General features: G+C 53.3%; 1 protein-coding gene across 1 annotated transcript; it reads right to left on the bottom strand.

The window, feature by feature from the left end:
- Positions 1-83: 83 nt before the first annotated feature.
- RAB20 (RAB20, member RAS oncogene family) lies at positions 84-27,634 on the bottom strand. Its single transcript, XM_045869707.2, has 2 exons — positions 27,173-27,634; positions 84-1,849 (listed from the first exon to the last, which is right to left on the bottom strand). The coding sequence occupies exons 1-2, from the start codon at positions 27,342-27,344 to the stop codon at positions 1,314-1,316; spliced, it is 708 nt and encodes a 235-aa protein (XP_045725663.1). The 5' UTR covers positions 27,345-27,634; the 3' UTR covers positions 84-1,313.

Below are 27,634 nucleotides of genomic sequence, written 5' to 3'. Positions count from 1 at the left end.
CCTGGGGGGACCCCCAAACAGGCCATGGGCCCTCAACACAATCACTGCACACCTCCCCAGCCCCCCACAGTAACGACTCACGAAACACACTGCTTTCTTACTAGCCTCGGCCTCACGGTGCCCTCTGTTATGGGCTGAACACTTGTCTCCCTGCAAATCCGTCTGTGGAAGCCCAGACCCCCAGTGGGACCATATTTGTAGGTGGGGCCTTTGGGAGGTCATGGGGTGGGGTCCTCGCGATGGGATTAGCGGCCTTACAAGGAGCGAGAGATCAGAGCCCGCTCCGCCCACCATGTGGACACAGTAGGAAGGTGGTGTCTGCCAGGGGAAGGGCTTGGGCCCGGACGGAGATCGGATCTGCCAGCCCCCGGACCTCCGCTGCCAGCCTCCAGAGCTGCACGAGAGAGATGGGCCCGGCCTGCGTTTTGTTCCAGCCGCCCACGTTGGCTGAGATACCCCTTAAATTGCTCAGAAAAACTGTTGCCTCGCAGCCTCCTTGTCTTAGAATCTGCTTGTGACAAAGCAGCCCACCCACCAACCCCCAGAAAGGGGGCTTCTGGGTGAGTAACTGCCTGCGTGACCCCAAACACACCTGAGCAGAGACAGACCTTCTAGATTTCTGTTCCTGGAGCTCATTTCATCGAGACAACGGCAAATGGACCAATCCAAATGTTCTGAAATGTCTAAGGATTCATTGTAGCTTTAAAGACAGAAGTACCTTAAGCTCCCAGCCACCTCCCAGGCGCCCCCGGCAAGGGGTCCACCAGGGGTGAAAATAAGGTCAAAATCAACAGTCTCCACACCAAGGGTCTCCTCATAATCCTTTTTAATAATGTGCGTAACTCACACGGCTGCAGCCGGTAGAAAAGCGGTGATTCTGGATTCCGTATAAATTAACAAGCCAAGAATCATGGTGACACGTCAACACACGAGTGCCAAGCGGTAGGACCAAGGAGAGACCACAGTGAATAAATGTCTGCGAAAACACGGAAGCGGGGCAGGTGCCCACGCACGGCCGGTGCCGCGGAGCCCGGCCACAGGCTTCGGCGAGGCCAGGATGTTAGGAAAGGAGCAGCACCGCGCAAGGGTCCCTGGGAGTCGTGGCTCGGAAGAGTGTCTTCTGCAGGCGATTCCCCTGGCCCTCACGTCCCCCACGGTGATGCAGACGGAGGAGCCGTGCCCGAGGACCGCCGAACACCCCGCTGTTGTCGTCCCCGGACGTCCCCCTGCGTGTGCAGCCCGGCTACACGACTCCGCGCTCCCAGCGGGTCAGCCCCGGCCCGCCGTGGACCCTGGGGCTCGGGGTCCCTGAGTCAGGAGCAGCACCCGGATCTGGTCCGTCTGGGGGTCTTGCAGCTGCTGACGTCCACGGTCTGCGGCGGCCCCTGGGCTCGCTGCCGCAGGATCACGGGCACCACCATGTCGAACAAGGTCTCGAACAGCAGGTCCACGTTGTACCCGGTCTTCGCGCTGGTCTCGAAGCACATCTGCTCAGCGGCCGGCACATCCTTCTCGTCCAGCATCTTGTACTTGAGGATCTTGTTGTAAAGTGCCGCCGCGTCCTCCAGCCGCACCGGCTTGGGCACTTTGGGCGATCCGCCGCCGCCGCCGCCCGCCGTCCCGGGGCCGTGCCCTGCCTTCTCCCGGCTCTCTGCGGCCCCAGCCTCGACGAGGTCCACCTTGTTCCCCACGATGGCGAACAGGCAGTCCGTGCTGGCCGTGTCTGTAAGACCCAGGAACCTGTCCTCCAGCTCCAGCAGGCTCTGCGGGTGGTTCACGTCGTAGGTGAGGATGACCGCGATCGCGCCCCGGCAGTACATGGACCCCAGGCCGTGGAACTGCTCCCGCCCTGGCCGGGAAGACGGAAAGAGAGACGCGGGTTATCTCTCGTGCCAGGACGCGCCCACCGACCACACCGCACGGCAACCCCAGAGGGACAATGGAAGCGGACCCCGAATGCACGTGTGGCTGCAGCCAGGCCGGATGGAGACACTGGCTTGCACAAAGGAGTGAGGGGCCCAGGCCCCACGGGATCCAAGGGCAGTGCCCTCTGCTCTGGGAGGTGCACGACAGCCTGGTTTCCAGGCAAACCTTTGAATTTTACTCCATGCACGTAATTCAGAGGCAGGGTCACGGGCTCATCCTACTTGGGTAGAAGGGGATCCCTGACAAAAAAGAAATAAAGAACCTTTGGTCTGTGAGTCTTAGGAGCATGGACTGAAGGCATGTTACCTACACACATGTATTTATTTAAAACGTGTCATTTGCCAATAATTCACTGTTTTCAGCCAAATGACCAAAGAAACACAAACAATGTCTATCCCAATTCCCAAACTTTCTCAAACAGCCCTGACATAGGCCAGGCTGCATCCTCACTTTGGGGCAGGCCGGCTGCCCCCCGTGTCTGGCCCTGGAGAGAGCAACGTGCCGAGAAAGCCGGCCCGGGCCTACGCCGGACCGCCGGCTTCTCCCTCACACGGAGCCGCACCCAAAGCCAGGGCCCCCTGCCTGTCCAGCAAAGCCCCAGTGTCTCCCCAAATGATCCGGAGGGGAAGGGGTGCTGAGACGGGGCCACCAGGGCTGGCAGGGGTTGGAGGCAGGCATCCTGCCGAGATGCTGAGAGTCGACATGATGTGCCAGAAGGCAAGTCTCCGAGGGCCACCTGCTGACCAGCGGCGTGCAACCCAGAGCAGCACGTCTGCCCTTCCTGGGACAGATCATCTCATTACAGGTTCATGGCAAATGACACTGCCTGCCGACGGGCAGAAAGTCAGCAGTCCCCTCGCCCCCCCCGTCGCTTTCGGGACCCACCCCGGGAGGCGATGATCAAGGAGTCTTTAGAAACAAATGTGAACACTGGAAGCAGCAGGTATTCACTACGAAGAAAAGCAAGACCAGCTTCCCCACCATCAGCCCTGAGCTAGGACTTCTCCTGCAGACACAAATCTCATCTCAAGCGAGCGATCCGGGCATCGTGAGGTTTTCCAACAGGAGAAATGCTTCCAGCCCCCACCCTAGCTTTCCCGAGGCAGCGACCGCGGGAGAGGCTGGGGGAGGATCTCCAAGTCCGCGGCACAGTTCGCTGGGGACAAACAGGCAACTGTGCTCAAGCCTGGACCTAAAATACTTCTCCTTTCCAGATAAAAATGTCTGATCTGCCTTTTAAAAACGAAAAAAGTACATAATATTGATACAAGGAAAAATCATAGTAACTAAGGAAGTAGGAACCAAAGAAGCCCGAATGCTGGCCTGACGAGTCCATCAGAGGCTCTGTTACAATCCCATAATCTACCGGCCCAGGCGCATGCAGACCTGTCCACTGTGGTCACCGCAACTGAAGAATTTACAGTGAGGCAGTCTGCATACCTGAAATGCTTAAATTCTGTTTTAGATCGACTCTGCAGCGTGTAGGCTGCTTTCCCATGAGTGCAGTGCCCATCACGGGCGGGCCCACGCACAGGGAACAGAATTCTGAATTTAATCCCAAATGAATTCAAGTGGGTGCCCTGGTATTTGTGGCATGAAGACCACAGCGAAGATGGTGGGGGAATCCATAAGACTCGGCCTTTTGAAAGCTGGTTCTGCCAATTCAGTGTGCTTGAACTCAGACTCTCTAGTAAGTTTTCCAGTGATTTGGGGACCTGGCTGAGCCGCGGAGTCAGGCTCCTACTGCTAACCCACGATAAGCGTCTGCCCTCGTCCACGCGGGGGCCGTGTACCAGCTCCCCTCCCGTAGTCTCTCTCTCTCCCCCCACCGCGTTCCCCAGCCTGGGGCCCCACACACCAACTCCAAAGCCCCGGGAATTCCCGTAGTCCCCCCTCCTTGGCTTCACTGAGGAGCTCAACAGCCTCATGGTGCGATTCTGGGGGCGTCAGGGCACCAGGCTGCCCGACCCCAGCCCTCAGAGGGCTGGGGGAAAGATCATGAGCTGTTTCAAGTTTAACCAATGCGGCTGCGGGTCAGCGAGCGCCAAACCCTAGGCTGGGTGACACGGCCAGGCTGCCAGGCTTGGAGGGCCCCTGCCGTGCGGCCTGCCAGCGATCCGGGGGCGGGAGTCTAGGAGAGGGGCCCAGCCTCCTCCACCTCCAGGAAGCAGCCTGGGCTCCCCCTGCGGTGGGTGGTCCACAGGGCTGCAGGTCGGGAGCCTGTGTGATCGTCCAGGAATTCTGGCTCATCCGGGAAGCAAATCAAGACATGACCCGTTTCCCTGAGGTTCCCCCACATACTCACATTTGTAGGAGCTCTTTCTTTTTTAAGGCTGAATAATCTCCCATTGTATGCATGTGACACTTTCTTTATCCATTTATCTGTCAAAGGACATTCAGGGTGTTCCCATGCCTTGGCCACCGTGAATAATGCAGCAGGGACACAGAAGTGCCAGTGAGCCACTCCCGGGATGGATACTGCAGGATGCCACCTATCCTAGGGCATCTAAAATAGCCATATTCGGAGATGCAGAGACTGGCCTGGTGGTCGCTGGGGCCTGGGGGCAGGGGAGGGGGGGAAGGGGGAGAGGGTGGGGGAGGAAAGCTTGGGCTAGTGACCCGGAGAAGCTGGGTCAGCATGAGGACACTGGACACACCCACGCGGCCTTCCCAGCAACCACACAAAGGGCCCCCCCCCACACATCACGGAGGGAGAAACCGAGACCAGAGCCCAGAGCTGGGACCCTGGCCCAGGTACCAGGCAGTCTGTGCTCTAACCACCCGTGGCAGAGCCAGACTCTGGGCACAGACCATCTGCGTTCGAGTCCCCACAGCGTGACATCGGGCAAGTGCCTTTGAGCCCCCGTTCTAGTCGCCAACCGGTGGCCAGTCCCACCCGAGGGAGGCTGTGAAAGTGTAAGCAAGGGACACGTGTAAGCTCCCAGGAGTGAGCCTGCTCCTGCTAAGCCCTCAGTCAGATTCCTCCCAGACGAAGCACAAACCCCTCCCCGGACCCCGTGTCCTGGGCTCTTGATCAGACGTTCACACTCCGGCTCTGAGAGCCTGGTGGCCACGTCTGCCACTGACCGATCCCATCCACCAGTCTTATTTTACGAGCCTTCCTTTTGGAGGACAGCCTTCTCCCCAGTTCCGGGGCGCATTACCGGATCTGCCGCACTGTATCCGTGGAGCTGAAAACAGCCCGGCAGCAGGCACGAGGGGGACACGAGTCAGCCGCCCACACTGACCCCAGGCAGTTGCTGGACAAGCGAAGGTAAACTGCTCGACTGCCTTCTCTTCCACCTTGGCCGTCCTCAGCCCAGGGACCACCGGCCCTTGACCCCAAGACTGCTTAAACAGTCTAAAATAATCAAATGGGTGGTGTGGCCATCAGAAATCACAATGCTGGCTGCATGGTTTAAACATGTGCATGTTCGGGGCGCCTGGGTGGCTCAGTCGTTAAGCGTCTGCCTCCGGCTCAGGTCATGATCCCAGGGTCCTGGGATCGAGTCCCACATCGGGCTCCCTGCTCCGCGGGAAGCCTGCTTCTCCCTCTCCCACTCCCCCTGCTTGTGTTCCTGCTCTCACTATGTCTCTCTCTGTCAAATAAATAAATCTTTAGAAAAAAAAAAAAGTGCATGTTCTGTTTCATTATTTCTAAAATAAGAACGACGCGGGGACCCCCCCCACCTGAGAGCACATGAACCAGGATGCGACCGGGGTGCGTGGGGGGCATGGGTACCAGTGTGATCTGAGAAGCTCCCCGGAGAATGCACGGTGCAGCCAGAGGGGAAGATCCCCACCTCACTTGGTGCAAGCGAGAGAGAAAAAGCCAGTTGTTAACATATGAGAATCAGAAGGCTGCTGATCAAACAGTAAGGTCTACCAGGAAACATAGACACAAACACAAAAGAGGGAACTTTGGGGGGGGTGGCGCAGAGGGGCAGAAGAGGAGAGCGAGAATCTCCAGCGGACTTCATGCCCTGCACAGAGCCCAACGCGATCCTCGATCCCACCACGACCCTGAGATCATGACCTGAGCCGAAATCAAGAGTCAGGCGCTCCACCAACTGAGCCATCCGGGCGTCCCGAAGGAGGAACTTTTAAAACGTCCTGCATGGTCTGGAATGCCCACTGGACAGGAGTGCACAAAAACACCGATGTGACCACATGAAAAAGACAAAGAACTCAGATCACAGAACCAGAGACGGGAACGGGGAGAGAGTGAAGGGCAGCCATGGAAACAGCCTGGAGAAGCCCAGTCAGGGCCGAGCTGGGCCGCACCTCCCTTTGAGATCCTATAAAAACACAGTCCTTCTTCCGATGCTCTCAGGTCCCACCGTGGTGTTATAAATATGACCTGTAAGATTACTGTAGCTCTCTTTCCTATCACTGGGTGCGTTCTGTCTCAAGTTTACCGTCCCAGGCAAAATCTAGAACATTCCCACCTGTCTGTCGGTGTCTCTGACCTGACAGTGAGCCCGGCTGGAGAAGGGCCCACGGAAACAAGTACTCCCAGGAAGGCTCACGAACATTTGGGCTCCTTCGGTGCATGAACAGAAAGGAGGCACCTGCCCCCCCGGGGTGATGGAAGGACCAGCCGCTTCCCCCGGTGTGTGCCCACGGCAGAAGCAAGGACACTTCCTACGAGGATCACCGTCTGCGCAGAGGTCCTGGTCCGCGCGGGTGAGTCCGCCCCCACGGACCGACCTGTGTGCTGGCTAACCACCAGGCTGCCCAGTTCTGTGCTCCAGTATTAGTGTAGACGGGGCCACGAAGGTTATTTTTCGAGACCTGCAATCAACTTTAAGTAAGTAGATCTCCTTCCACGATGTCGGTGGGCCTTATCCAATCAGCTGAAGGCCTTAAGAACCTGAGATTTCCTGGAGAAAAAGGATTTCTGCCTCAAGACCACGGCCTGAGTTATAAAAGAAACCTCAGCCTGCTGCCCTACAGACTTGGAACTCAAGGCGCAACACCAGCTCTTCCCTGGGTCTCCACGTTGCCACCCTGCCCGGCAGAATTCAGACCTGAGTCCCACCGTCGTGGGAGCCAAGGCCTTGCCCTCCCTCCCTCCCTCTCTCCCTTCCTCCTTCCTTCTTCATATACTTCATATTTATTTATTTACAAATTCATGAATTTATATACACTGTATTTATATACAGATTTTTATATACTTATATAATATATATTTAAAATATAAGTTGTATGTAATTTATATTATATGTAAATATAAATGTTTGGTTGTACATTTAATTATATAGTAAATATATCTTTATATATAAACTTACATTTACATTTCTATATTTATACTTTTTTCCATATCCTAGTGGTTCCGTGCCTCTGGGAAAGCCAGACGATCACACCTGGAGCTACCGCATGGCGAACGTGTCGCCCCAGGAATGAAGCTGTTAAAAGCCGGGGCTCCCCAGAGGGCGGCACTGTCTCAGTGGCCCGTGTCCCCTCCTGCTCCCCCATCTCCACACTGGCTCCAGCGAGGCCCCGATCCCCTGCTGGCCCCTCACATGGTGACCTGGGGGCCGTGAGCAGCATACCTCCCGGGCGGGCAGTCCGCCGGGGCCCCCAGCCGGGGCCCACCCCAGGCCCACCGGGCGCCACAGGCACGAGAGGCTGTGGCTGTCAGCCACACTGGCCGCTCGTCCACGGGAAGGAGGGGTCCTGAGAGGGGCTTCTAGCAGCCACACGCATCGCTGGGCCCCAGACCGGTCACGTCTTCGCTGAGGACTGCCTGCCCTGCGCCCGGGCCCGACCGGCTCTCTCCCTACACGCAGACCCCGCGGGGCAGCCTCCTTCCCACAAAACACACAAGCCTCCTGCCGGGGCTTTAACAACTAAACGGTAAACACAGGAAAGCCAGAATTTCCAGATCCCAGATCTAGAACCTTTATGGTGGATGGGTGAGCACAGGGACCGGGGATGGAAGAGGGAATTAAAGGGGGCATTTTCGGGGCACCTGGGTGGCTCAGTTGGTTAAGCGACTGCCTTCAGCTCAGGTCATGATCCCACGGTCCTGGGATCGAGTCCCGCATCGGGCTCCCTGCTCTGGGGGGAGCCTGCTTCTCCCTCTCCCACTCCCCCTGCTTGTGTTCCCTCTCTCGCTGTGTCTCTCTCTGTCACATAAATAAATGAAATCTTTAAAAATAAATAAATAAATAAAAATAAAGGGTGCATTTTCTGGGGTTTGAAGTGATCTCCTCCTTCTTTCTACCTTTTAGTCTTGTTTCCCGTCCTGTAAAAGACAGAACTGCTACAGTCCCCCGCCGTCCGAAGCGGGCGGAGTGGTGGCCCCCAGATGCGTGCGGGCCCTCAGCGCTGGAGCAGGTGGACCGGCCTGAGAAGATGCGGGCATCAGGGGCAGCCAGGCCGTGGCGGGGTCCTTCCAGCGGCAATCCACGCCGGGGGCGGGGCGGGGCGGGGGCAAGGGGAGGCACAGAGGCTGACACACGCAGAGGGACCACGTCGTGGAGGCAGAGCCTGGAGGGGCGCGGCCGCCTACCGCCAGCAAGGGGCCTCCAGAAGCTGGGACAGACGCACGGAACGGATGTCCCTCCAAGCCTGCAGAGAGCACGGTGCCGCCCGCACGTTCACTCCAGACCCTCCAGAACTGACAGAACAGACCCCCGTGGTCTGAGCCGCCCAGGACTCACAGTCCTCGGAGGGCCCCGGGCTGCAGGCCAAGGCCTGGCCTTCCACGGACGCCAAAGCCACAAATCGAACAAGAGCAGGTCCACGTGCAGGGTCAGGCTGCCCAGAGAAGCTTCTACTTCCTCCCCTTGGCCCTCCCACCCCCTCCACGCGCAGGAGATGAGCTGGACATCTGTGGCCTGCAGTGACCCAGCGAAGGAGAAGCTGACCAGATGGCTCAGACCTCAGGTGCCCCAGCCCGTGGGGACAAAGTCTGTCATCTCCTGAGCCAAGTCAGCGAATCTGCTGACTTCCCACAAACAAGTCACGAATCGCACAGCTAAGTCCCGGTGGACAGCAGCATCTAAAATTGCTTCACTGTTTCCGGCTCGACCTGGGGCTGCCACAGGAACGACCTCTGCCCTCTAATCTGATCGCTCGAGAACGAACCAACCACCCACGTCCGGGTCGCTGTCTTCCTTGAGAAACGCCAGAGGGAAGAAGCGGTCACCACTGACAACTAACAAGTTTGCCACCAAGGAGGCGGCAGCTGGTGGCACCCCAAGGAAAGCTGTCCCAAGACCAGGTGTCGAAAGCACAAGGTGGCCGGCAACAGGCAGGTTCGGGCAGGGGGACGCAGTCCCCGTGAGTCGGGAGCTCCTCCTTGCCGAGCGGGCAGAGCGGAACCAGTGTGGACTGGCCGTTGGCTCTTGGGGCCCTTGCATGAGTCTGAGGGGTACTCAGGCCCCCCCCGCGGCACCTGCTGCTTCCTGACACGTGCAGACGCCTCGAGGGGACTGCACACAGGCCGCCCCGCAGGGCAGGAGAGGACCCCGGCCTTCAGGGTCAGAGGCCCCGCTCCCCAGCCCCAGCTCCAAGTCCTACTCGAGCTTAGGGGCAGACCTGGGCTTGAGAAAAGAATGCCAGTATTTCAAAATCTAGAAGAAAAAGCGACCGGGTGGTTCCTGTCATACCTCTGTTATCAGAAATTGAACAAACTGAAAAAGGCCAGATAAGCACAAAAAGCGAAAAGCCTGAGCGGTGGAGCCAGCTCCCACCCGAGACGGCAGTGGGGACGAGTCTGAATGAACCGTTCGCGGTTCTCAGACGGATGGGGCTACACTGGGTGTCCGCAGCCCAATCCCGAGGCCAGGCCCTTCCCGCCGCACGGGCAAAGCCAAGCCCCCCAGCTCACACGTCCCTGCCTGGCAGACCCTCCCGGACCCTGTCCTGGGCACCACCCGAGCCAACAGCCATCAGCTGGATGGTGAAGAGCATCCCTGCCTCCACAAGGGGCCTCCAGAAGCCGGGACGGACGCAAAAACCCACAATAGGAATGGGGTGGTTTTTCTGCCAGAAGGAAGAACTAAAACCCAACACCAAGTAATGAACCACACCAACAAAAGAGAGGATTCAAAAACATTTTAAAGATAAGTGAGTAATTAAAACCCAAGAGTCCAATCTAGTTGCTTGCATGTACTGTATAGCTCCTTACATTTTGTTCTTAGCCTGACACCATTAAAAAGGTCTTCAAAACCACGGCCCGCTTCATGACACAGAGGGAAATGGAAATGGCTGTTCTTGTGGCCGCGGAAGGCCAGGCGCCTCCACGGGACCGAAAAGGAAAGCAGGGCTGCAGGCCACGCCAGGGGTCGGGGCCCATGTCAGGAGACGCTCTCCTCTTACAAATAAAGGCGCCCAAACCCACAACGATCTCCATCTCGCAGAGCCACCGCCTCTGGGACAGAGAGAAGGCTGCCTCAGAAAAACGATCTTGCACATTTCAATATACACAACGTGCTTTTACCCAAATCAGCACATGTGTCATTTCTGCGGTTTGTTTGATGACTTGAAGACTAAAACCAAAAACAAAGAATGTGTCATATGCCCAATGAACTAAATAATGAGCCGCACATAAATTAATCCTTTGCCTGTGACTCACCGACCAGGCTTTCTAAAATAACTACTAAGGTTATATAATAATTGAGGCTTAATTCTCAAATTACTTCACTCGCCTCAGACATGAGTATACTAAAAATAATTCAGTAATACAACCAAATAGTTCAAATAAAGATATGATCTCTAACAATCTAATATTAAGAAAAAGAGGCAAATCCAAAGAAAAGACACTTACATAACAGAATTAGCTTTAAAAAAAAACCTCCCACATACCAGTATATTTGATCCAATCCCCTTTACCTCCAACAGATACGCTGTTGTCCTGTGATAATTAACCTTTAGAATGAGATTATCAAAGAAAAATTATTTGCTAAATGCTCTACTTACTAGAAGCAGGAAACTAAAATCATTTCAGGCTTTTTAGTGCAAGTTTTTACTTGTTTCAAAGTCAAGACTTTGCAAACACTGCATGAATAAAGAGAGATTTCTCAAAATACTAAGTTATCTAGAATAGCCTCTTATCTGGAGTACCCCATTCAGTAAACATCCCAGTTATTTCTAACAGCTTTGCTATCCAGAACAGCGTTTTATTCTTCTCCATAATAGAAAGTCTTCTGGGAAATCTACACCGCAGAGAACAAATGTTTTTCTGTTAATTCTATCCCAAGGGAAGCATATTAAACCTTTTCTGAACAATCCTAAGGAATCAAAGGATTTCACAGATGTTTATGATGTCTAGTTATCTCTTGCTTAACAGATTGGCTATGTGCTCATAAAATTCCCTGGAGAGTACACTATCCATTGGCAGACACTGTGAAATCAGGACCCCCTTCTGGGGATGGCACGGGCAGCCTGGGGGTACCTGGGTATAATTTCATCAATTTAACAGTGCAAAAACCCTTGTAAATCCATCATATTAAAGTATTTTATTAGAACTCGTTTTTTTAAAGATTGATTTATTTATTTTAGACCGAGAGACAGAGAGTGAGCAAGTGTGTGAGCAGGAAGAGGGCAGAGGCAGAGAGAGAGGGAGAAGCAGACTCCGTGCTGAGCAGGGAGCCCAACGTGGGGCTCAATCCCACGACCCTGAGATCATAACCTGAGCCGAAATCAAGAGTCGGGCGCTTAACCGACTGAGCCACCCAGGCGCCCCTTGTTAGAATTCATTTAATCCTATTTAAATATAACTATATTATGCTGTACATAAAAGTAAATTTTTGGGGGCGCCTGGGTGGCTCAGTCGTTAAGCATCTGTCTTGGGCTCAGGTCATGATCCCGGGGTCCTGGGATCGAGCCCCGCATCGGGCTCCCTGCTCCGCGGGAAGCCTGCTTCTCCCTCTCCCACTCCCCCTGCTGTGTTCCCTCTTTCACTGTGTCTCTCTCTGTCAAATAAATAAATAAAATCTTTAAAAAAAAAGTTTTTTATTTTTTTAAAGGTTTTATTTATTTGACAGAGAGAGAGCACAAGCAGGCGGAGGGGCAGAGGGAGAGAGAAGCAGGCTCCCATCGAGCAGGGAGCCCGATGCAGGACTCGATCCCAGGACTCCGAGATCATGACCTGAGCCGAAGGCAGATGCTTCACCAACTGAGCCCCCCAGGCGCCCAAAAGTCAATCTTTTAAATAATCACTTAGAATAGTCAAATTCATAGAGACCGAAAGCAGAATGGTGGCCACCAGGGCTGGGGGGGGGGGGCGGGGCTGGGGTTGGTGTTTAGTGGGTCCTGAGCTTCAGCTGGGAAGGGGAGAAAATTCTGGAGATGGCGGTGATGGTCACACAACAATGTGTACTTAATGCCACCAAGCTGTACAGTTAGAGATGAGTAAAATGGTAAATTTTGTTATGTGTATTTTACTATGATAGAAAAACTGTCTGTGGGGGCGCCTGGCTGGCTCAGTCGTTAAGCATCTGCCTTTGGCTCAGGTCATGATTCCAGGGTCCTGGGATCGAGCCCTGCATCGGGCTCCCTGCTCCGCGGGAAGCCTGCTTCTCCCTCTCCCACTCCCACTGCTTGTGTTCCCTCTCTCGCTCTGTCTCTCCTGTCAAACAAATAAAATCTTTAAAAAAAAAAAAGAAGAAAAGAAAAGAAAAACTGTCTGTGGGCGCCTGGGTGGCTCAGTCGTTAAGTGTCTGCCTTCGGCTCCTGTCATGATCTCAGGGTCCTGGGATCGAGCCCCACACTGGGCTCCCTGCTCCGCGGGGAGTCTGCTTCTCCCTCTCCTCCCCACTGGTGCTTGCTCTCGCTATCTCTGTCACTATCTCTGTCTCTCTTAAATAAATTTTAAAAAAAAAAACTATATTTAGAGAGATGACAGATAGATGGATAGAGAGACAGAGAGACAGAATTGCATGTGAAAAACAGCACCCACTAAGAACACCAGAAAACCCGAAAGGCCGAGTCCCTGCCGGTCTCGACCTCACAGCTCGCTCCTGCAGCGGCTACAGCAAGCCCAGAGCACTTCTCGTCCACCTGGAGATCTGATTTGGGAGGGCAGGGCAGGGCCTGGATTCTCCCGTCCACGGACCAACCTTTGGGAAGCAAGGCTGCAAAGCCTCAAGCAGTCTAGGGGCAGCTCTCGTCAACCCAGGATGAGACACAGTATGAACACAGTCAACTCTGCAACCCAGCCTGGCTGTGACATTTTGCACTTCACCGCCCAGTGCCTTCTCCTGAGACTCTGAGCCTGCTCACGTTCCCGGGAGAGGAAGGGGCTGCAGGTGGCTCAAGCTGAAACGGGCCACTTGCCAGGTGTTAGAGCTTCACTCTTGAGAGCAGGGGCCTGTGGCTACACGGTAACCAGCCAGAGTTAATCAGATTGGAAATTAATTAGGTTTGGAATGTGCCTTTGCAGTTGCTGTAAGAAAGGTGCACAAGCAAACAATAGATCAACCAGCTTTGAAAGTGGGAACAAAGTGTCCTCAGACAGAATACAATCACAGTGCACCTGCTACTTCCAAAGCTCTGGGAAAGGCAAATCACACACTTCTTTTCCACTCCGAAGGCCAGGTCCTCACGGGAGAAGAGTTCCGGTGAGGATACACACTCAGGAAGCATTTAAAAAGTCCTCCACTCAGTCTGTCTTTTCATGTTGTAGGACAAGAACAGCCAATCTCAAAGGAAGAACTGCTTCCTCTGCCTTTGTTTACTGATACATGTGTCCCTGGGCCTCAGTGTCCCCACCAGTGTCCTCGATTCTGCTAACCACGTGTCAGCACTCCCCCTCAGAACTGCCGTAAAGAGCTAACTCTGAGATCCCACTTCAGGTGCCAGGCGGAACGTCAAGCTAGACACGCGTGTACACACGCGTTCGCAGGCAGACATGTACACGCGTGTGCCTACGTGCTCACATGTGCAGTTCGTCCTCCCCCACTGTATGGGGCACATCTCACAGATCTGGAAGCAGAGGCCCCAACCGCTCATGCAGCTGCTCAAAGACCCCCAAGAAGTAAGCAGCTCCTAACACCGACAGTGGAATGAATAGTCTGCATAAGGAAGTGCCAGACAATAAGGGTTTTAAAAGCAATGGAAGGGGGGGCCTAGGGCGCTCAGTTGGTTGAGCATCTGCCTTCGGCTCAGGTCATGGTCCCAGGGTCCTGGGATCGAGCCCCGCATCGGGCTCCCTGCTCGGTGGGGAGTCTGCTTCTCCCTCTCCCTCTGCCCCTCCCCCTGCTCGTATCTCTCTCTCTCTCTCAAATAAATAAATACAATCTTTAAAAAAAATAATAAAATAAAAGCAATGGAGGACCTCTAAATTCTGTTAAGAAAAGAATGAGATTTGGCCAAGCATTTTTTAAAGCAATGCTACTCTGAAACGTGTTAAAAGGCAATTTTTAAGAAAGGACAAAATCATGACTCCCAAAGAGATATAAAAAGTAAATACTGAGGCACCTGGCTGGCTCAGTCAGTACAGCATGCAACTCGATCTCGGGGTTGTCAGTTTGAGCCCCACATTAGACGTAGAGCCTACTTTAAAAAGAAAAAAGTAAATATATGTTAAAAATCTTATTTAGCTCATATAATGAGGGAGCCAGACAGATGTCATCACTGAAACATGTCAAGGAGACACAGCCGTGTCTCCACCCACATGAAGTCCCAGGAGGAAAGACTCTGCCTCATTCACTGCTCGTCCCCGAGCTCCGCATGGCGTCCGACGCGTGGCAGGTGCACCGTGCTGAGTGAGTGAGCAAACCAAGGGATTCACACCTCCTGAGCGTTCACTCTGGACAGAGAATGAGACTGAAACCAGAGGGAACTTGGAGGCGGCCACACAAGACTCCTCGACCTTGAGAGTCAGCACAAAGTAGGGAAGATAACAAAACCCTCCCCGCGCGCCCCAAGAACAGGTACAGAGCGTGTAAAGGGCACAGTAAGAGACTATAGAATATGATGCCCTTTAATGTTCAGGAGGGGGCCTCTTTATGTCCAGCATTCCTCATGTTTAAGCAACTAATGATTACCATTCTTGGACGTGGACCAACATACTACCATTTTACTTTTAAGTTCTTTATTCCTATTGGATAATCTGACTCCACAGGAACAGGGGTCGTGTGGTCTACTGACTGGAAGCTGGAGCTCAGCATTTGGCAAAATACATGAAAACTAAATGTCCAACCCAAACCACGCCCATCAATAATCCCAAAAGTTATTCCTTAGCAGGTCAGAGAAAAGCCATGAAATAGGAACGAGGACAGCTCTCCCCACCTTACAAGCACTGAGGGTCCCTGCTGGGCCCCTGGGGAAGGGAGAAAGCACATGTGTGGGTCTACTGAGCCATGCAGGGCCCCTCAAGCCCACCATCCTAAGCTGCAGAACCAACCCTGGAAATCAGGTTCACTACTACAATTTGAGGACGAGATAAATGAAACTCAGAAACAGAAAGGACAATATCCTCACAGAAAAGTGTCCCCACTGATTCAGCCAAAAAAAAAAAAAAAATCCGACTCCCAAACACAGCCGTGAGTTGAAAGTTGGCACCACTAAACTGCTGAGTGGCATGAGTTACTCCAAGAAATGCCACAAGACAACGGCTTTTCACAAGACACACAGTCACACATCGGCCTTCTGTTTCTGAGCAGAAACCCCGCTTTTAGGGAGGACACAGCCGACTCGCAGGCCACCCGTCTCTGCGTGGGGACACAGCCCTGGGGGGCTTCCCGGCACACAGGCTCGACCGGCCCAGAGTGTTTGCGGACAGGCCAGGCTGAACGTTCGTACCACAAACCAAAGGGAGTGCTAGTCCTTCCCCAGGACTCGGACACGGAGACCTGGACGGCCACCAAACCAGGCCCGCGAGCTCATGGCGCCAGGCAGAGCATCCCACTGGCCCTTCTTGAACAAGATTACCCAGGAACGGCGCAGCTGATCAGGGGTGACAGATTCGGGACCTCTGTCTCAAGGGCAAGCCCAACACCGTACTGACCTACTGGCTCTCTGAGACAACATAATCTCGGGCATGGAGTATATAAAGCTCAGGTAACTCTACGTGGGAAAAGAGGGGAGGACGCGAATCCTGTTAGTTATGAAACAGGTGGCCCAAAGGTTGGAAATATTTTGAACCTACGGCTATCGGCTGCTGCACTTCACAGGCTCTAAACAGGGGCATGGGGTACGCGTGGTCACATTGTGTATGCGCGCAGAGACCGCGTCCTGCTCACAGCCATAGGCTCACCTCCCTGAGACCAGAGGTCACCTCTGTGAAGGACACGCACGCTGCGTGACCAAGTGCAGAAAGCCTGGGGCAGGCTGCCCAGCTCAGCCACTTTCGGGGAGGCTGTTGAGACGGGGTCCCTGAGGGATGGCGCGGTAGCTGATCAGCCAACACAAACAGTAGCACATTCAAGCTGTTCTTTACGGCTGAGCATTAACTTTCAAACGCGGGCAAGCACTTCAGGTGTAACCTGAACGAAAAGGCTTCCTACATGGGGTGTAGCAGTTTATCTACCCCACGATCTCTCCTGATGCCTGTGAAGGCTCCTAATAATGAAATTCAGACCTTTCAAAGGATAAATAAGGAAAACAGATCGGCAGAATACAAAAATCAAAATGAGCGCAATAGCTAGGCAACTTTAGTTAGAACACTGCATTCTTGGGGCGCCTGGGTGGCTGGGTCGTTAAGCGTCTGCCTTTGGCTCAGGTCATCATCTCAGGGTCCTGGGATCGAGTCCCGCGTCGGGCTCCCTGCTCTGCGGGGAGCCTGCTTCTCCCTCTCCCTCTGCTGCTCCCCCTGCTTGTGCTCTCTCTCTCTGCCAAATAAATAAATAAAATCTTAAAAAATAAATAAAATAAAATACCCCTCTCTTTTAAAAAAAAAAAAGAACACTGCATTCTTGGGGCTCCTGGGTGGCTCGGTCATTAAGCGTCTGCCTTCGGCTCAGGTCACGATCCCAGGGTCTCCCGGCCACACGAAGCAGCTGTAAGGCACTGAGTGTGACGGGCGCCCCCGGGAGCCAAGACGGAGCCCTGCTGCTCCCACGGTCCGGGCCTCCGGGACGGCAGGGGCTGCACATCGGCCACCTGCATGCCCCTCAGCAGACAGCTCCTGAGCGGCTTCTCCCAGGGGTGCCACCTTGACCTCCCAGCAGACTGACGCAGGGGAGGCCTGCGGAGCACAGGGCCTCTGAGATGACATCACCGCACAGGACACAGAAAGGCAGCACGGAGCAGGGAGAAACAGCATGGACTCCCCACACTCTGGTGCCGGCCCCTGTTCTGCCACCAAGTGGCCATTGGACATGGGACACTAACTTCCAGGGTCTGTCTCTGCATCTCAAAGAGGGAGAGGCTGAGAAGACGCACGGTCGTGGGGAATCGCACCAGCCTCTGCCATTTCACCCTGTGCCCCGTTACATGGATGGGACCGTGAAGGACACCGGCCCAGCCCGGACGGGAGACCCTGAGCCGCTCCACAGCTGGATCACGGCACCCGCGAGGGCCAGACTGGTCTCACGTTTGCTGCCAGCAAACCCACAGAGGTCAAAGCTAAGCTCCTCTGTGCCCACGGGTCCAAGGGTCCAAGGCCATCTGATGCACGTTAAAAAGGAGCAGGAGGGGGAGGTGTGGAGGGAGCTGAGCTGTTTCAGAAGCCGGAGCCCAGCACGCGGAGAGGCCAGGCCAGGGTGAGGGCAGGCAGCCGTCCTTGTACATCCACACCCTTCAGGGCCACAGGACAAATCGACAAGCACTGACGAAACACTCTGTAGGAGTTACAAGCTCAGCTTGGCGTCTGTTAAAATGCAAACACTGGAGGAAGCGCGTGCATGTTGGTTACCTCGCGCCAAGCAGGAAGGCAGAGCTCAAGAAAGGGCTGGATTTTGAATGCTGGCTGGACATAATTTATCACTGGAAACCAAGGGATTCATGGCCACAGCACCTCTCACCAAGCTCCACAAGTGACCTTCTTTCTAAAAAAAACTCTGCTGAAAAACATGTATCATGTGACCTCACTGATATGAGGAATTTTTAATCTCAGGAAACAAACTGAGGGTTGCTGGAGCGGTGGGGGATGGCAGGGATGGGGTGGCTGGGTGATGGACATCGGGGAGGGTATGTGCTATGGTAAGCGCTGTGAATTGTGCAAGACTGTTGAATCACAGACCTGTACCCCTGAAACAAATAATACATTATATGTTTAAAAAAAAAAAGAAGAAGATAGCAGGAGGGGAAGAATGAAGGGGGGGAAATCAGAGGGGGAGACGAACCATGAGAGACGATGGACTCTGGAAAACAAACTGAGGGTTCTAGAGGGGAGGAGGGTGGGAGGATGGGTTAGCCCGGTGATGGATATTAAAGAGGGCACGTTCTGCATGAAGCGCTGGGTGTTATACACAAACAATGAATCATGGAACACTACATCAAAAACTAATGATGTAGTGTATGGTGATTAACATAACATAATAAAATAAAATTTAAAAAAAAAACCCTCTGATGAGACCCAAATGAACCATGAAATGTGTGTTTTATGGCCAAGAAAAGAAATCAAGACTAAAACCTTACAATTCTTAGGTCTCTTACTCCTAGGGCCAGTCTGCGAACACCCTGCCTCGTTCCAGACACAACGTGCATTACAGCAGCTGAGAAATGAACAAACCTGCAGTGCAGAATTACCCACACGCTCTTGCATCAAGTCAGCTAAGAAAAACCAGCAGCTGACTATTTTCCTCACAAGGGTGGCGGAGTGTTAATTACCTACATAATAAATCCTCCAAGTCTGTCCGTGAAAATGGAAGTATCTCAAACACTATGCAACAAATAAAGGCTAATACAAAAGCCAACCTTTTAACAAATGGTGTTGGGTCAACTGGTGTTGAGCGTACATCGACCATAAAACCCAAATAGCCTACTCGTAGGTAATTCACCTGAAAGATGAAAATTTATGTTTACACGAAAACCTCTATGTGACTATTTAGAGTGGCTTTATCCATAATCACCAAAAACTGAAAGCAATCCAAGTATCCTTCAGCTGGAGGACTGACAGGAATGAACACTCACCAAGGCACAGATGAATTCAAATGTGTTAAGCGAAAGAAGCCAGACTCAAAATGCTCCATACTCTATGAGTCTAGAAAAGCCCAAACTCTAGGGACAGAGACAAGTCGGTGCTATCTGGGGCCGGGAGTGAGCAGAGAGACTCCCAGGGACACAAGACTGTCGTAAATGGTGGAAATGGTTTGTATTTTGGTTGTGGTCATACAACTATATGTATGTGTCAAAACTCCTAACTATACACTAACAATGAATTACTGCAGAGACGCAAACATTCAATAAACCTTCCTTAAAAATAAAAACAACCTAGACAATTTTACTAAAAAACAAAAACTATTACCTATGCAAAACTTGTTGCCAATTTTTAAACTACAAAGCCAAAGCTTTTAAAATTCATGTGAAAAAACCTCCCTGGTCTGCCTAAATAGTGTGTTAAGTACGAAACAGGGTTCCACTATGTGTAATTTAAAGAACAGGAGGGCGCCTGGGTGGCTCAGTCGGTTGAGCGACTGCCTTCGGCTCAGGTCATGATCCTGGAGTCCCGGGATCGAGTCCCGCATCGGGCTCCCTGCTTGGCGGGGAGTCTGCTTCTTCCTCTGACCCTCCCCCCTCTCATGTGCTCTCTGTCTCTCTCATTCTCTCTGTCTCAAATAAATAAATAAAAATCTTTAAAAAAAAATTATTAAAGAAGAGGAGCAGAAATCCGGAGTCCACAGAGGCACGTGCACCAGGAGCCTGTCTCTCCACAGTCACGCATCGGGACGGAAGATGGGCGAGAATTAGATATCAATATTCTTCACCTTTGCTTTCAGCACTTGAAAAAGATGCCACTTCTTTCTGACTGCCATGGAGTCGGATGGGATACCCGCTGTCATTCGGATTCTGTTTCTCCTCTGGCTGCTTCTGAGACTTTTCCCTTGTCTTTTGGTTTCAGAATTTAGTTCTGATGTGTCTTGGCAAGGATCTCTTTCGATTTCTCCTGTTTGGGGTTCTCTCAACTTCTGGAACCTGCAGGTTTGTCTCTGGCCGAATTTGGGAAGCTCCTGGCCATGATTTCTTCTAGGACTCTGTCAGCCCCACCCTTTCTCCCGTCCTTCCAGAACTGGGACGGCGCGGTGTTGATCTTCCGCCAGCCCCCCGCCCAGGTTGCCGAGCTCTGTTCACCTCCGTCTGCTTTCCCTCCATATTCCAGGCTGGCCAGTGTTTCCTGCTGTCTTCCCACACCGTTCCTGCCTTTCTCCCCTCCACCTGGCTGGTGAGTCCACCCCACTGCGCCTTCTGGTTTTGTTACTGTACTTTTTCATTCAGAAATTTCCCTGTGGGTCTTCTTTAAATCTGTTTTTTGTCATTTGCTCAGGGGTTCGTGATTGTTCACGGAAGCAGGCCCGGGATGGCTGCTGTCATCATCCTAACGCTTATGGGGTAACGCTACCATCTTGTGGGGTAACGCTCTCCGTCAGCTCCGGACTGGAGTCTCGGGATTGTCCTTTTGACTCAGTTGGAGATCTTCCTGGTTCTTACATGATGAGTGTTTTTTTTTTTTTATTAAAACCTGGACATTTCCATCCTGTGCTATGAGACACTGGATCTTACTTAAATCTTCCTTTTGAGCTGGCTCATTCGTCCCAGCAGAGGCTGGGGGCTGGGGGCTGGGGCGGGTACTCTCTCTTTGCTGACAGGTGGAGGCAGAAGCCCAGACTCCCCATGCAGCCTCCACAGGCACCACCGAGGGGGAGGGCTCGTCACCCCCCAGCGGGGATGAGAGCCCTAGCTCCTGCGAGATCTTGATGGTGGGCATGGGGTGCTCCAGCTTGTTCTGAGTGTTTGGCTGGAGTACAGCAGTTCTTGTCTAAAAGGTTTGTTGGGATACCTGGGTGGCTCGGTCAGTTGAGGGTCAGACTCTTGATTTCAGCTCAGGTCATGATCCCGGGGTCCTGGGATCGAGCCCTGCATTGGGCTCCCTGCTTGTGCTCTCTCTCTCTCGCTTGCTCTCTCTTTCAAATAAATATTTTTTTTAAATACAAATAAATAAAAAAGAATGAACAGTCATTTAAGCTCGTGTGTATGTACATGTGTGTAAACTGTGTGTAAACATTTTTTCACAGAAAGGGAAGTTATGTGAAATCTCAACAAAGCAAGAGGGCAAGTTCGAGTTGAAATTATAAAGCCCAGATTATCTTCCAGAGACACTGAATGGGATTCAGGCATGAGTTACGAGTATGGTTGACCTTAATTAGTCAAATTCTCCTGAATCAGCACCACACCAGTGAGCCTAAAATACCTCTTCCCACCCCCAGAATCCTCGGCACCCCCTCCAGGAGGACTCTGGGCGGCCCTCCCAGCACACGCACTGTTCACAGGCGTCCTTTGTCTGCTGAAGTCTCGCAATATAATGGCGCCTTGTCTGCCCCGCTGAACCCAGAACCCTTGGTTCCTTCCACCTGTCTTAACACCCGCATTCACATTCCGGCCACTGTTGCTGATCAAGAGAGCAGAGGAATTCTGCAAATGCGGCCTCGCACCCAGAGGGCGCCCACTCAAGGCCTGCATTCGCGGTTCATGTGGACCCACCTCCGAAGATGTGGGCTCACCCACATCACGGGCCCTGCAGGCTTAGCGTCCGATCTCAAGTGTAAACTAAGATTTTTTGAGTGGGGGCTCATGTCAATCTTAAGTCCAAGGTGCCCCCACCCCAGTCCAGCTCAGAGTGGACCACACAGCACCCCGTTGCCTGTAAGTGGTCACGGGCTCCCCCAATCACTGAATGCCAGACTCTGTGGGGAGTTTCTGTAACCACAGAGAGGACTTTTAGAGAAGTGTTCTCCCCTCTACATGACCCAAACCAGGGCTCAGCAAACTTTCTGCAAAGGGTGAGATCGTAAAAGTTTTTCTCTTTCTGTGCTATATGGTCTCTGTTGCCACGAGTCAGTTCGACCGCTGCAGGGCAAAAGGCACCACAGTCTCAGGGCGCCCGGGTGGCTCAGTCGTTGGGCGTCTGCCTTCGGCTCAGGTCATGATCCCAGGGTCCTGGGATCAAGTCCCGCATCGGGCTCCCTGCTCTGCGGGAAGCCTGCTTCTCCCTCCCCTACTCCCCCTGCTTGTGTTCCCTCTCTCGCTGTGTCTCTCTCTGTCAAATAAATAAATAAAATCTTAAGAAAGAAAGAAAGAAAGAAAGAGAGAGAGAGAGAGAGAGAAAGAAAGAAAGAAAGAAGGAAAGAAAGGCGCCACAGTCTATAAATGCATCAGCATGGCTGTGTGCCGATAAAACCTTATTTATGACGACTAGGGAGGGCCCGGCTCAGTCTGCTGATCTACAAGAAGGGGATGTCATCCACCAGATGCTCTCCCGTCACACGAACACCAACTGCTGGGCTCAGGACCACCATATTCGGACCTCCAGAACCACTCAGCAGCTGCACGAACGTAATTAGAGAGCCAACGAAGATCTGAGTGCTCCACCCTCAGCTCCAGTTTGCACAGGCTGTCCACCCACTTCAGCACCAAGCTCTCGGGGCTTTTCAACTACACAGTCCTCACAGGCCAGTCCAAAGGATCAGTGATCAGCAACTGTGTGGTCCCTGCCAAAGAGAGCTACTTGGCAGCTCATCCGCAGCACCACCATCTTTGCCCTATCATTCCCTGGATCCAGGGGCAGCTGCCTCCAGGTGGAGCTGGGGGCTGAGGCTTCTACGAAGAGTGGAAGGAGGATGATGGGGGCTCACGGTCCTCAAGGATGGTCCGTCGCATCTGAACATCTTCAATTGTGTGTGTCTCCCCATCCTTCAGACGCTCACAGGGCTAAGGCCCTTGGCTCTGCCACGGGGGCCAAGACCTCTCAGCTAACTTCACGGGCATCATGATTTCGTACCCAGACATGCAGCATCTTCTCCTGGGTTGCACCAAAGTTATTCGAGAGAAAGATCTTAAACCAACTGTCACCTCTGGGATGCAAGGATGGTTTGATGTCCACAAATCAATGTGACACGTCCCATTCATAGAATGAAAGAAAAGAATCATATGATCATCTCCGTAGATGTAGCAGAAATGTGTGACAAAACTCAACACCCATTCATAATAAAAATCGTTAACAAAATAGGCATGGAAAGAACACATCTCAACATCTAGTCATTACACCAAGTGCTCTGAATCGCCCCTCTCTTTGATCTCTCCATTTATTGCAGAATTACTTACTGGGGGCCCACTCAAGCCTCTCTTGTCCTTCTGTGACATTCTTGCTGGTGGTAATCATGGTCATAAGCCCCCAGGGCTAGGAGATGATGGTTTCTTCATCAAACACTAACACAGCGCTTCCTCGTTCCAGGTACTACTGTTCAAGCACTTTGCCAAGATTAACCTACTGATTCCTATCAACGCTTCAGGTGGGTGCTAAAACCGTCCCCATTTGGTAGAGGAGGAAAATGAAGTGGAGACACACAGCCACAAAATCACACATGTGGTCAGTGGCTGTGGCTGGCAGAATGGCACACCCTCACCCCGCAGAGAAGTCCTAAACCCTGGAGCCTGTGAAGATGTTATGTTACATGGCAAGGGGGACCAACGTCGCAGACAAATTCAAGTTACTAACCAGCTGACCTTAAAGCTTAACAAGATGAACCCAGGGGAATCACAGGGGTCCTTTAAATGTGGGGGAGGGGTGCTTGACCAGTCAGGGTCCGAGAGACACGATGAGAGACACCATGGCCTTGAGGATGGAGGAAGAAGAAGCCATGGGATGTGGGCAGGCTCCAGAAGCTAAAAAAGGCACCAAAACAGATTCCTCCCTGGAGCCTCCAGAAAGGAGCACCGGTGGCCGGCACCTCAGTTTTAGCCCAGTTAGGACTTCTGACCTGCATTTTTTAAGCCACTGAGTTTGTGGTGCTTTGTTAGAGTGGGAGCAGAGTACTGAAATAGATATTCATCCTCGGAGCAGGGACGACTGTGACAAAGTTGGACATGGCTTTGGAACTGGGCAACGGGCAGAGGCGGGAAGAATCTGAGACACAGGATGGAAAGAGCCTGCCCTGCCTTGCACAGGCCGTTAGAAATATGGATTCTAGCAGCCCTGCTGGCGAGGGCTCAGGAGGAAGAAGGAAGCACAGTAGAGAAAACCTGTCTCATCTTTCAAGGATACCCAAGCCGGCATGAAGACTTTAGGCAGAAATAGGGACGTTAGGGTGTTGCCAGTGTGAGCTCAGATGGAAACAGGGAACGTGTTCCTGGAGGCTGGAGGAAAGGGGATCGAGAGTTCCAAAGCGGTCTTCGCAGGACAGATACTGGGGACGCAAAAGTGAGCCGTACCCCCCCCCACCTCCAGGGGCTGCCGCCTTGAGGTAGGAGCAATAAAGGAGGGGGCTAGCCTTCCAGGGCTCTAGGGATGGAGTTTCTTTGGATGATCCCATGTGAAATGATACCACTTCTGTCCTTGTTGCCTGTCCCCCTCCCCTGGAGTTGAAAGCCCACGGAGCAGCGGCCCCAGGCGTGTAGGAGGGGCTGGGTTTACCAACCAAAGGCATGACAGAGAAGAGAGTGGTGGCGGATTCTGCAGGGGCCCCATCTCGTCTCTGGGCAACGGCCTTTTGCTTCCAGAACTTATCAAACCGTCACGGTGAATGTCCCACATCTGTCTGCCCAACTAGGCAAGGGTCGGGGTGAGCAAGACACAATGAACGGAATGCACGGCACCTGGACAGACCAAAGTCTGACTCCCTCTTAGCTTCTGCCAGCCTCTATGGCCCCATCCCGGACGTGGACGTGATCTTACCCACGTCGGGAGGCCTCTTGTGTCACTGAATAAGATACCTATTAACCAGCCCAGCAAACCTCTCCTCCCCCTCCAGCTTCAGGCAGCCAGCCACTCTGCTGCTGGCAAGAAGAGTAAGACTCTCCGACCCCTCCTCTCTCCTCTACGACTGAACAGCCTGACACCCCGCACAGCCCCACACCCCCACCCCACCCACCTCCTGTGACCAGGGCCAGCACTAAAAACGATCCTCTCGCGGGTCCGTAAACTCCGCCTTGGTTATGAAAAGTAAAATGAACACAGCTTAAAACCCAGTGTCCAGGGGCGCCTGGGTGGCTCAGTTGGTTAAGCGACTGCCTTCGGCTCAGGTCATGATCCTGGAGTCCCTGGATCGAGTCCCGCATCGGGCTCCCTGCTCGGCGGGGAGTCTGCTTCTCCCTCTGACCCTCCCCCCTCTCATGTGCTCTCTCTCATTCTCTCTCTCTCAAATAAATAAATAAAATCTTTAAAAAAAAAAAAAAAAACCAGTGTCTGTGGAATGGGAAGGACGTTCAAGAGCAAGACAAGGAAAAAGCAGAATCCCCTTCAGGGTTAAACTTTTGAATTTCCAACAAAGATTAAGGAAAGGTATCTCTTCATACCTGTCTAGGTATCTAGTCATAGTCCAGGTGGCCCATAACCCCACAGTGGCTGGGGTGCCAGGCACAGAGATGGCGGGTGTCAGTGCTGAGGCCAAGCCTCGGGCACCCTGTGCGTGTGGACACAAGTCAGCCATGTGGACACAGGGCCTGGCCCCACCGCGGCCCCAGGAGCCTGACCCAGCGCACACTAAGGGTTCCAGGAACGAGAAGGCAACGCCAGGAAATGAGTCGCCGCCCCCGGCAGCCGGGCGAGATGGCTAGCGCCAGTCATCGGCTGTATTACAAAATCCTCCGACGATCAAGATTCCGGCTGATCACGCCCTGGTCACTGAAGAAAGTGGCCAGTCAAAATCACTTCGCTACTTCATACCCTTGACGCCAGAGCCAAAGGTCAGCTCCTCTTCCAGAAACACCACCTCCCACGGAGAAGGGCAGCTTGATGGCAGCCACTGACAGAGCCGCTCGATTTGGGACCCCAACACCAATCCTGCATCATCTCCCTGTAAACCAAGGATAGCACTGAAGGCCAGCCGGCCAACTAAAGGATAAATAGGGCCAGCCTTGCACAAAACAGGCAGCCGAGTCATTTCAATGCGATGTGACTTCTAGAGCTTGAGTTCCATCCCTACCAAATGCTTAGTGCTAGAAAGTCGTCTTTAGGAAAGCATCCGGGAACGTCACTGCGCAGCCTGGAGAAGAGCAGGGACGGCTACATCTGCACCTGGGAGACGCTGTTTTCATAGCATGACTGCAAATCATTTAGTCGGACATTAACCACCCTACTAAAAAAGACAGCAACAAAGAAAGCAGGATGGAGAAGGGTAGGTGGACATCAGTGAACTCCATTAACTCCACTGTAAACAGAGCACTAGTTCTAATTTTGTTTACTTAGCAGACCGGTGTGCCCAAGTTGGCAATCTAAAATTTCTAGACAGGACCTTCGGGGATATAGGTCACTTCTGAAAGTGCTGGGCTTCTGAAAGTCATGCTCATGGAAAATGTGCCCAATGATTCACAGTGTCTTTACCTGAGGCATCTTCTTCCTTTTCCTGGGGAAGGAGGTAAACTCCATGATAGGACTGTAGTTGCCAGCGTACTTTTGCAGAGTTAACTCACCGAAAGCCTGAATCAAGACCCTGTGATTTGCACTTTGGAAAAATCACAAATACTACATGTACTAAAAATAGTTCATGACTATCTTAAAAATGCTTCTGCAGAAAACCACTTCAAAGCCCCATGACAGATAGGAGCGGAGATCCAACAGGTGGTAAGTGAAGTGGGAAAGGCAGACGTGCTCAGCACTGAGTGCAGAAGCCTGAGCTTCCTGGTCTCCTGACGAAACCCCTCAGGGAAGGCTCTGCGGCTCAACTTCCTCCTTTGTAAAGAAGGGGTAATTACACTAGCTTTGCTCACCCCTCCAGGGGGTTGGGGCTATCAAATGAGATCATGTTCCTGAGCATGGGGTTCCCATTAGCAGGACGATGGAGCTCTGGAGCCAAGCCACCACGGGGTACACAAGACACCAGGAGCCTCTCTCTTTGGATCCAGGGGCACTTTTCAGGTGTCACCTGTGTTGTCCCTAAGACCCACCGAGTGGCTGAAGTTTCCCAACCAGCAAAGGAGAACAAGCAGAGGCAGAGAGCGGCCAAGTGCGGCCTCGACCGTGACTAGGGGCCTGATCCCGAGATGGGGTCACACGCAGTGCGTAGGCTGTCCTGGGGGAAGTCTTGCCCTGGGACACCCCGGCCCTGGGGGATGCTTCTCTCTCGCTGCAAGCACCTGGTCTGCGGAGCCCCGGGACAGTGCGCCCGAGCGGGGCCTGAGCGGTGCCCGCCCTCACCTGCGGTGTCCCAGATGGAGATGTTGTAGGAGCGCCACGGCTTTAGGTAGAAAGCACCGCCCACCGTGCTGACCGTGTCCGGGAAGCGCCGCTCCATGTACCTCTGCAGCAGCGACGTCTTGCCCACGTTCATGTCCCCCAGAAGCACGATCTTCCCATCGGGCTTCCTCATCTTCCTGCGGGAAGGGCCCCTCCTGCCCTCCGCGCCGGTCCCGCCCGTGCGCCCCAGGCGCCGCTGGAGCAGCCGGCCGCCGCCCCCGAACGCTCGGACGCCGGGACTCGCAAGGACCCAGACTCGCGGAGACCCGGATTCGCGGGGACCCCGAACTTGTGGGGACCCGCCGGACCCTCCGGCTCCGACGCCAGGGAGCGCGGAAGAGGGAGTGAGTCTCCGAGCCCGTGCGGGAGCTGGAAACCCAGCCCGGCGCCCACCTGGCGTGTCCAGCCTGCAGCAGTCAGCTC

Source organism: Mirounga angustirostris, unplaced genomic scaffold (genome assembly GCF_029215605.1).
Source record: "Mirounga angustirostris isolate CCGP_5_RB_7025 unplaced genomic scaffold, mMirAng1.0.hap1 SCAF_3, whole genome shotgun sequence".
NCBI lineage: Eukaryota > Metazoa > Chordata > Mammalia > Carnivora > Phocidae > Mirounga > Mirounga angustirostris.
This window is presented reverse-complemented; position numbering and strand designations above follow the sequence as displayed.